The sequence below is a fragment of the Photinus pyralis genome, unplaced genomic scaffold (genome assembly GCF_008802855.1).
Source record: "Photinus pyralis isolate 1611_PpyrPB1 unplaced genomic scaffold, Ppyr1.3 Ppyr1.4_LG1, whole genome shotgun sequence".
Taxonomy (NCBI): domain Eukaryota; kingdom Metazoa; phylum Arthropoda; class Insecta; order Coleoptera; family Lampyridae; genus Photinus; species Photinus pyralis.
This window is the reverse complement of record NW_022170249.1, coordinates 55497602-55507562: the sequence shown is the minus strand read 5'-3', so window position 1 is coordinate 55507562 and position 9961 is coordinate 55497602. Positions and strand designations below refer to the sequence as shown.

The following is a 9961-nucleotide window of genomic DNA, read 5'->3' as shown; positions in this document are numbered from 1 at the left end:
GCGTAAAAATATGTCAAAGTTTAAAGTTACAATTTTTAGCTTCCTAGCATGTGCTAGGTAGCTATTGCGATAGCCGTTTTTTGAACATTTCAAAATTTCATCAAATGTCGACGTTTTAGACCATTTTAAGCAACTTTTAAAGAATAAAATTTTTTCCGTCTGTATGTACGTACGTACGTTTGTTGGCAATTTTCTGAGAAAACGGCTCGACGGATTTTGTTGAAATTTTGTATATATGTTTTAGGCATACCGAACAGAAAAATAACGGGCCGAATTTTTGAAAAAAAATTTTGGAGCGCCGTAACGGCATCGAACTTTTTTTTTTCAAATAGCAACCTAAAATTTTTATTCTATTATTTGGAAGACCTTATTTTTCTGTGTACAACCTACAAAAAATTGGGCCGGGTTATATTATCAAAAAACGGAGAAAAAAATTGTCAAAGTCAAAAAATTGTGTTGCATATGTGCAAAACGCAACGATCTTGTTTTTGAAGCAATTTAAACGAAATTTCTATGGCAAGTCCCTTTAATAAAAGCAAACAAAATTCATGGGCAAAAATCGTGTTGCGCATGCGCAGAAATGCAATTTTCTTATTTATGGAACAATTAAAACGAAATTTGGATGGTAGGTCCTCCTAATAAAAGAAAACAAAATGCATGCGCAAAAAATGGAGTTGCGCATGTGCAACATCCAACTTTCTTATTTATGGAGCAATTTAAACGAAAATTTTATGGTAAGTCCCTTTAATAAAAGCAAACAAAATTCATGCGCAAAAATCGTGTTGCGCATGCGCAGAAATGCAATTTTCTTATTTATGGAACAATTAAAACGAAATTTGAATGGTAGGTCCTCCTAATAAAAGAAAACAAAATGCATGCGCAAAAAATCGAGTTGCGCATGTGCAACATCCAACTTTCTTATTTATGGAGCAATTTTAACGAAAATTGGATGGTAGGTCCCTCTAATAAAAGCAAACAAAATGCATGCGTAAAAAATGCACCTTTCTTATTTTTTCCGTCTGTATGTACGTACATATGTTGGCAATTTCTGGTTTCAGCTAGGAAGCTATTCTGTCAAGAATTTGACACCTGGTTTTCTGCAAAACTGAATTAATTTTAACTGGGAATTGCGATTATTGATTATATGTTGCCTTGTACCATTAAAATAAAATCTAAGATCTATAAACATGAGCAAAACTTTAAAAAAAGAGACAATGGCACGCAGCGACGTCGAAAGTATAGGTCAGAGGGGCGACTCGCCCCCTCATTTTTTACACAAGGGGGGCCGCGCCCCCTCTAAGAATGAGTAGATGAATCACTCAAAAGCGACTAACACATCGTTATTACAGTTTGAGAAGATAAATTCGTCATGGGCCACCAGCGCAGTTAAGTAAACTACCTGTAAAATTAGCACAGGGATTGATGGTACGACACTATTGATCGAGAGAGTGCATTTTTTTGCAGAAAAACTTCATGCTAATGCCAAATACGTGTTGAAGGGATTCTTTACTGTTTAGAAACTACGTTAAATAGTAACAATAGTGGAAGTTTTTAAACACGCGAAATTAAATTCTGTGTCCCTGAAAACTAGAAGAATGGACAGAATTTCACTTAAGTAGTATAATACTTCCGTCGCATTTCTAAAGCCGGTGTTGACATGACATTGACGCTTACCGTGTTGGATTATCTAATTTATTGAGTGGCAGTATATTACTCGAGGTTGAGTAGGTTCGCGTTTCAAGGCTTCTTATCTCATAGAAGGATACCTGTTGGCTGTTTCGTCGTTGGAAGACCTTCTCTATCAAATTGGAATTACGGTATTGGCCGTAAGTTTCCAGGGTCGAAAGGCTACCGACGTTTCAAGGCTCTTGATGCATACCCTCGTTTATCATGAGGGTCACTGTGTCCCGTATATATTAAAGAATTTATTGATGTTGTCACTTTTGGGTAAGCACTGTCTCTACCTGCAAACGGACTGGGTGTCGTACAATAAGCCCGGCATTATGGCTCAATGGTAGAGCGTTGAGTTATAAATCCGGAGGTCGAGTGTTCGAACCTGGGTTGAGGTGAATTTGTCATCTGTGCCAGAGATGGAAATTACCTTAGACCAGTTTCGAGCATTCTGCCGGCTACTCCGAATTAGGTTTTCCTGCAGTTTTCCTAGTTAGTGAGGTAAATACCGGAGTAGCATAGAACAACTTAAGACCTTCTGCAGAGGCACCTCTAAAAAGCATTATGCGGGTCACCCTGTAATTGGGCGCAAGCCTATTGAGGGCCCAGAACAAGAGAGGGATAATAAATAAATAAATAAGAAAATTATTATTAATTAGAAGTTTTCAAAACTCGTTGAAAATACAAACACTATACAATGAGAAAGATGCCGCAGATAAGATGTGAAGAAATGGCGACCTTCTGCGGTGAATGATTCCAAGGAAGGAAGAAGTTGCATTATAAGCGTGTATGTCTTGCGTAACGTTACGTAACTAAACTAGTCAATAATGCCGAATGTAGCCACTTTATTCACATAAATGCATAAAGCCAAGGAACCAGCATTCCTTTAAAACCAGTTTGATTTCGTGTGTAGTACGATTAAATGGAAATAAAAGTAGGTTCCCCAATAGGTAATTTCGTCACATTTTCGATTTTCTCATACGCAAGATTCAAGATTCTAAATTGCTTGGAAATTAACACACAATGCTTGAAACAATATTAAGGTACCTATTCATGCCACAATCAACCAATTTGTATAGTAGTTTTGTAACTGAATATCGTATCTTTTAATAATTGCGCAAATTTTAATGAATTCTTAATCTTGATTTTAAAAAACTCACCATTCGAATTACCTATCCGATATGCGTCGACTGTTGTACATCTTTAACAAAAGTCATTGAATTATACAAGTAGTTTTGTTAAATTTCTAATCAACAGGTGTTAGTTACTTCGAGGAACTTTTGTTTTCCGATGACCCCTTTCGAAAATGATGCCCAAGTAGTAAGTACACGTTTCATTGCCTACTAATATCACAGATTACCGTACAGTATAGGGAATTATGTGGTTCCTTTATGGAATACGTTTAACAAAACAACTTCAATTTTACTTATAACATTACAATGAGAATACAAACGTAACGAATCAGTTAATTTCGCCTCTTACTAGGTATCGTAGCGCGTATCCCTGACATCGGGGCGCCAGCAGGGGCCATGAAAACTAAAACGATTAGTCAACGGCTAAGGAATGAAGCCACTCTTTCCTTGAAATACGATAGGCCCTCGAGAACGTTCCGTTATTTTTTCTAGAAACCTCCAAAAAAAGGGTTTCTTTTATAAATCCTGTTACAAAGAACATATGAATGTCCGATTTTCTGTGATAGTAAATATTCCTTAAACCTCAAGAAACTATGCAGATGAGAATTTGCGCATGCGCAACCAAACTTTTGTGATTGCACAATCCAATTTTTTTATTTGTTAAAATATTTAAATGAAATTTTGGCACCTCGAGTAAAAACAACACTAATGCCGAATCAAAAAATGCAGGTGACGGCTTGCTTTTAGCATTGGAAATGCTTATGTTTATTATATTGAATTTATTTTTCCCTAACTCTTGTCTATACTTTTTATTTAAAACCGTAAACTTTTTGAAGCCAACTAGATGGTGTCACTAAGAAAAGGCAAGCCGCCACCGCCACTATTGTATGAAAAGAATTCAACTTCTATTTAGTAGGTACTTAATCATTTATTTTCTATTACCTATTACATCACAAAATGGCACAACGTGTTACACAAAACAAATATTGCACTACCAATTCCACCGCGTATTATAGTATATTACATAAACAACACTAATTAGTTTATTTATTTACAGAGGACAGGAATTCTACCACAAGCATGTACTCGCAATGTTTGTCGCAAAACTTTTTGGACTGCTCACCGTTATATCAACGCCTACAATTTTAAAAATTCTAACATTCACAAATATGTCCAGTACCCCTTTAACAGCTTACAAACGATATTTGGCAACGGTTTACCACATGTGTGTATGGTACGATAATGACTTTAAACCGGGATCAAAGTAAGTATGATAATCCCACTTCCCAAATACTATGCATATTTTGAATTTAGGTTGTGGGACTCAATTAATAAAGTTAAGATGATGCACTGCTCTGCCAGTAGACGACACTGTGTGGCAGGTGGGCAGCGAATTTTACAAAGAGACATGGGTATAACGCAGTTTGGTTTCATGGGATTCGCAATCTTAACGCCGGAAAAGGTTGGAATTCACAATGCGACCAGAGAAGAATTGGAGAGCTTCATTCATCTATGGAGAGTTATCGGTTACATCATGGGCGCAGACGATAAGTACGTTTCGATATGACTACGTGCCTAATTAGTGTTATTACACTTTTAGATATAACATCTGTAAGGGTACACTAGAGGAAACGAGAGAAATATGTGAAGGATTGGTTAACAACATTTTCATAGATAATGTAAAAACTAAAAATGCCAACTATCAACGGTTAGCCGATGCCTTGGTCAATGGAATGTGGGCCATGCAACCATTTCTTGAACCGACTGCATTTAAAACGTATCTTGCCAATCTTCTTAGCTCAGTCAGTAACAATAATCTAGAAATTCCTACGGTACCATTAAACTTGTTTCAATACTTCATTTTCTATGGCCTGCAGGCGTACATATTTAGTTTACAATTTCATTACATGAGGATATTCGCAAATTTCCTACAATACCTATCGTTTTGGCTAATGCACCATTTCCCTTTCCTCGCATTTTACAGTTACGGATACAAAAATTCGTTTGTTGCGATTTTTAAGGAGAGACTAGGGAAACGAGGGTAGTTAAAGAGGCGCACTGTTAATTGTGCAATATACAATTTAGGTATATTACAATATGAACCTAACTAACACAGTATTAGATTTGCTCTTGCCACACTTATACAACTAGATGCAATCTTGAAACGCGGACAAGCAACCCTGGTTTATACTTTCGGGCTTAGGCATCTCATCGATGGAACACTCCAAGGGATTTGTATAGAAATACTCATTGGTCAATGCCTAGAATAGGTATTTTGTTATACAGATACACAATGTTAAAATAAAATGGGTTATTTTCATATTTTTTTGAACTTTAGTAATCACTATTTACAAAAAAAAGAAAATAACCAATCATTATTATTGTTAAATAAAAACTCCAAAAAGATTATTGTTTCTTCTTCAATGTCACATCTTTTAATATACCGAATATTTTTCGAGTTGTGCAAAGTGGAGATCAATTTAAGCCAAAAAAACGGGATTCATTACAGGTATACGTTACCTATATCATTGGAAAATAGTGTACGCAAAAACCTGTTCTACTTGCGATTTTAGAAGAGGAAGATAACAGTTCGACTATCACGCAATTCCTGCAACGTTAAAGATATTGCAAATAAACTAACACGTTTCTCCGTGAAGAGACAGTCACAGGGATGGTAAATAACTGTAACCACTTTAGTTATGACATCTAATGCTGGGACTGATCTCGAATCTCAACTGTAGGCTCCGATACCCCGGGTGAAAGGCAAGTTATATGTATTCAAGGGTTGGAATTCTGTTAGCAAAAACTCTTCAACTTACAATGTTTGTGCGATGAGTTGCGATTCACTAATTTTTACATATATTGTTGTTAATGCTGAATTGGCCCAAAGAGGGTTTTAATCATTTGCTGACTGCTCCCACTAACCTAAACTGAACCAACTTTGTGTATGTGCCTTTACTGTTTCTCCATTGCTTAAACTCGATAATTTTAAAAATGACTGTGCTCACTACCTTTTTCTGGATTTATTAATCAAAAGTCAATATTGTCGAATAATTGCACTTGGCATTGAAGTAATTAATCTATACTAATATTTTGTCTCGCATGTTTCATTAATTAAACACTGTAACCTAATCTCGACCTGTGCGCTGAAGGTACAAATGCAAATAAGACACCTAACATATGCCAGAGATATATTTGTGTATTTGTTTTTATGTGGCTTAGAAAAGAGCCACCTTGCTGATATTGCTAATCGATTTGTTTAGTTGACCCTTGACATGAAATGACTGAATAAGTCAACCTTTTGCTAAGTCGGTGTAAATATGTCATCTGTCGAAGCCTACCGTACAGATGCTATATCATGTATGAGTATGTCGAACGTTAATGTTGTTATAATTTTATTGTGATGCATTGATATAACATTACAATTTACAAACAATTCATTTTGCTATACAATTTAAATATTAATTTGTTGGCTGGTTTTTACTTGGGAAGTTCTTTTTTTACCAGTCTATTTTTACTTGGTGAAGTACCATATCAAATTATATTCAATTATATTTTGACTATACATTTCCAAGCTTTCGCAATCTTTATAATAGCAGTAATTACTAAACAAACTTTTGGCCATTTCAGTATTTTATTTTGCGTTCCTTCCCTACCGTACTTCAGGTCATAGCATTCTTATTCTTTACAACTAACGTACGGGGGTCCTGCTTTTAGACTGTAACGGAAGCCTGTTAAATTTTTGAAGGGCTGTTACTAAGATGTTTGATCACGCGTCGCTTTGTCAATTTCAAATTTAAATGGGATCCAGTTAACTTTTGGAATCATTTTGAAATCAGAGCAGAGATTTCATCCTTAACTGAAGAAAGAATAAATGCAGATCCCTTGTTACATACTTATACTATTAAAATTTGTAGTAATTTTTTATACAGCAAGTGCTGCATTGGTATGTGACAGTTAATGGGGATTAATATTGAGGAGATACCCAATCACTATAAAAAGCGGTGACTACAAACCTCACTCGCGCTAATACGAGTCACATGATTATACTGTAAACATCTTTTGATCAAAGCTAATGTCGAATCCAGAACGCCAGGTACAATATCTTTCCAATCAAGTCCAGGACTACGAGAAAATGTTATTTTATTATAATCCGGTAGAGAATGTAAATCTGGCCAATTCTCCAAGGTGGGCGTTCCCAAAGTATGTAACACTATTGCCAACTGTTCAATATCAGTCTCCCCCTAAAACAACAATAGTGTATTTACATGGATGTCGCAGTCTCACTATAATCACCGGAAATAAAGGTGTTTTATTGTATAATTCAACCATAATGCATCCATACGACCACATATCTATTGAATTAGTGTAATTGTGAGAACCATACAATAATTCAGGCGCTCTATACCAACGTGTAGCGACCTGATGGGAATACTGACGAATTGGTTCATTTTCCAAGTATATCCTTGCTAAACCGAAATCTGCAATTTTCAGCATTCCGCTATGAGCGATCAGTAAGTTTGCCGGTTTCAAATCCTGAAAAGCGTACACTGCATCATTTAAATAACAAAAAAATTACATACTCTGTGCATAATATGATTTTGATGCATATAACAGATGCCCAATAAAAGCATTTTTAAGTAGAGCTTAATTTGCGATTCGTTGAGCGGTTTGTTACAATTATGCAACACTTCGTAAAGGCTCGTCGGTAAGTATTCCATAACTAACACAAACCCCATTCCGTGAGGAATAATTTCTAGTAGTTTAACAATCTAAAATTGGTCATAAGCAAATTATAGCGGTAACGAGAATGCCTAACATAAACAGAATTGAGGACCCGTAAGCTGGCTATCTCGCGCATTATGTTTGTCGGGATTCCCTCGTCCAAATTTCGTATAATCAATTTTTTGAGTGCCACTTCTACGCCTGTCACCTTATTAATTCCTTTCATCACGTATCCGTGAGCACCCTCTCCTATTCTTCCCAAAACTCGATATTTGTTCATTTGTGAATAAAATTTGAAAATATTTCGTGTTTGTTAGGTTAGGTTACCATGGTTACAAGTTACAACCTAAAGTTCAGTGGCGGATCCAAAATTAAATCTGTAAGGGGTCTCATGTCACAATCTAGCTCTAGATACTGTGGTAATTTGTATAATTTCATATTTTTCCATTAACCATAGGCTACATTTTTGTAGTGTGCAGCATTCACTTCCACAGAGGGCACTGCCCACTCTAGTAGCGGCTTGGCGACTGGCGGCCTACAATCTTTGCCGGTCTGTGTTCGACATTCAATTCTAAAATTGCAAATATTAAAGCCAAGTTCATTAGAAGCAGAAGGCTTTCAATTTGAGTACCATATGATACTATAGGTTAAATCTTATTTTTATTTTACAGAACCAAAAAAATTGTATTTTTGATATTTAATAAGTGTGTTCGTTTCAGTTCTGTTTATAGCAGAACTAATATGATGAAATCATTTTTAAAATGTAATTAACTATGCGTGTGTTTCTACGAATGAACTCTATATATATAACAAAAGAAAATGCTACCTATTACAAAAATACAAATTTACTTGAAAGCAGCAATAAGTACAATGCAAATGTATACAAATATTATCCTGATTCCATTTTAGTTTTCACTGCTTTTCCAAATTCATCTGCACCTTTTTGATTAACTTCCACATAATTTGGGATTTCTAATGCACATCGCGAAACCCACGAATAAACATTAGCATACGATGTAAGATCCCATCCGATTGCCTAAAATTCGAAATACAATTTTCCTTAAAACAGATGGAAGAAACTTACAGCGATAGTGGCAACTGAAGCCACTAATAAACAATCGGCTATTGTCAACTTATCTCCACATACAAAGTCGTTTCCATCTAAATATACATCTAAGAAACCTAATGCTTCATCGACAGGTGCTTTCTGCTCATCGTGCATTTCAATCTCATCTTGATATAAGATAGGAAACTAAAAGATAAACCATGTTCAAGCTACCTAGAACGGTTGTTGTAAACGTACACAAATGGCTCTCACGCGAGGATACAGCATTGTACAATTGAATTGTAGTCTTTGATCTACAAGGGCCTTCTTCATCAAGTCTTTTGGGTATAAGGTGTCATCCTTTCCATATTGATTCACTAAGTAGGCCGCTATAGCACTGCTTTCCCATACCACAAACTCCCCATCCACTAATGTGGGGACTGTATGTTGTGGGTTTATCTACTAACAGGTTTACAAATATATAATGCGTTCCGAAAGGTAAGTGAAAGCAATTCACTCCACGATATCAATTATACCGAGTAAACACAGCAAATGACTTTATAATGGACTAAGGAACAGGGGATAGCCACTCTGCGTGCTTGAAGCAGACTCTAGCTAGATCAAAAAACAAACCACAAGACCTACCTTAACAAAGTCACTTTTAAGTTGCTCCTTTTTAAAGAGATTGAGAACTTGTACGTCAACGTTGACACCGACAGCGTGAGCAGCAAGTAACGCACCTCTTGACGGAGCAGACGGTGGAAAATGATACAAAGTTAAGACCATATTTCAATACGTCAACACACAACAATCAAAAGTTTTGTAGGTTATTTACACAACCTGTCACTGGTCACAGTAGATACGATACCTGCACCGTTGATGGAATTAGTCTGTGGTTATACTTACATTGTAGCTGCCGTGAAAGTGTGTGTTAAGGCGGGTTTAGGCTCGTACGCAGAATGCACACGTTGCAGAAATGAGTGGAAATTTCAGCTGCAGAAGTACGCCCCCGTGTGTACTAGTGATCTATCTGTTTATGTTGGTAGGCAGTTGTTCTCAGTGTCGAAATTGACAATTAAAACCTAACCTCTTTTGGTCGTTAAATAACGTGGTTGGTTAAGTGAATAGAAAAATAACAGATTTTTGATTAATTTCTGCAATGGCAGACAAGAAGAGAATTAAATTAAAGAAAATACTGTTACTAACGGCGTTAAGTAATGAGTTGGGGCTCTTGCATACTCAAAGGAGGGTACGACGGTGGGCAGTAAGACCTGTTAACAACTATAGGAGAAAATTTTGAAGGTTTCTAAATGTTTTTCAAGTAATGGTGACAAAGGATCAAGAAGAGCTGTACGCCCGACTACAAACAACTGCGTACAAAGTTTAA

The 9961-nt window shown here is 36.2% G+C and overlaps 3 protein-coding genes across 5 annotated transcripts; 1 reads left to right on the top strand and 2 right to left on the bottom strand.

The window, feature by feature from the left end:
* Positions 1-2679: 2679 nt before the first annotated feature.
* LOC116158986 lies at positions 2680-5210 on the top strand. Its single transcript, XM_031471871.1, has 4 exons — positions 2680-2714; positions 3862-4068; positions 4119-4355; positions 4405-5210. The coding sequence occupies exons 1-4, from the start codon at positions 2695-2697 to the stop codon at positions 4847-4849; spliced, it is 909 nt and encodes a 302-aa protein (XP_031327731.1). The 5' UTR covers positions 2680-2694; the 3' UTR covers positions 4850-5210.
* Positions 4924-7835, bottom strand: LOC116158985 (cyclin-dependent kinase 20-like). 2 transcript variants are annotated; one of them, XM_031471868.1, is made up of 5 exons: positions 7624-7835; positions 7388-7576; positions 7101-7340; positions 6821-7048; positions 4924-5065 (listed from the first exon to the last, which is right to left on the bottom strand). In XM_031471868.1, the coding sequence occupies exons 1-5, from the start codon at positions 7807-7809 to the stop codon at positions 4952-4954; spliced, it is 957 nt and encodes a 318-aa protein (XP_031327728.1). In that variant the 5' UTR covers positions 7810-7835; the 3' UTR covers positions 4924-4951. The 2 variants fall into 2 exon arrangements, with proteins under 2 accessions (XP_031327728.1, XP_031327729.1); XM_031471869.1 differs by lacking the exon at positions 4924-5065 and adding an exon at positions 5356-6663.
* Positions 7836-7963: 128 nt separating this feature from the next.
* Positions 7964-9454, bottom strand: LOC116158987 (glutathione S-transferase 1-like). 2 transcript variants are annotated; one of them, XM_031471873.1, is made up of 5 exons: positions 9220-9454; positions 8833-9033; positions 8614-8781; positions 8379-8565; positions 7964-8100 (listed from the first exon to the last, which is right to left on the bottom strand). In XM_031471873.1, the coding sequence occupies exons 1-4, from the start codon at positions 9358-9360 to the stop codon at positions 8419-8421; spliced, it is 657 nt and encodes a 218-aa protein (XP_031327733.1). In that variant the 5' UTR covers positions 9361-9454; the 3' UTR covers positions 7964-8100; positions 8379-8418. The 2 variants fall into 2 exon arrangements, with proteins under 2 accessions (XP_031327733.1, XP_031327732.1); XM_031471872.1 differs by lacking the exon at positions 7964-8100 and having other exon boundaries at positions 8357-8565.
* Positions 9455-9961: the final 507 nt, after the last annotated feature.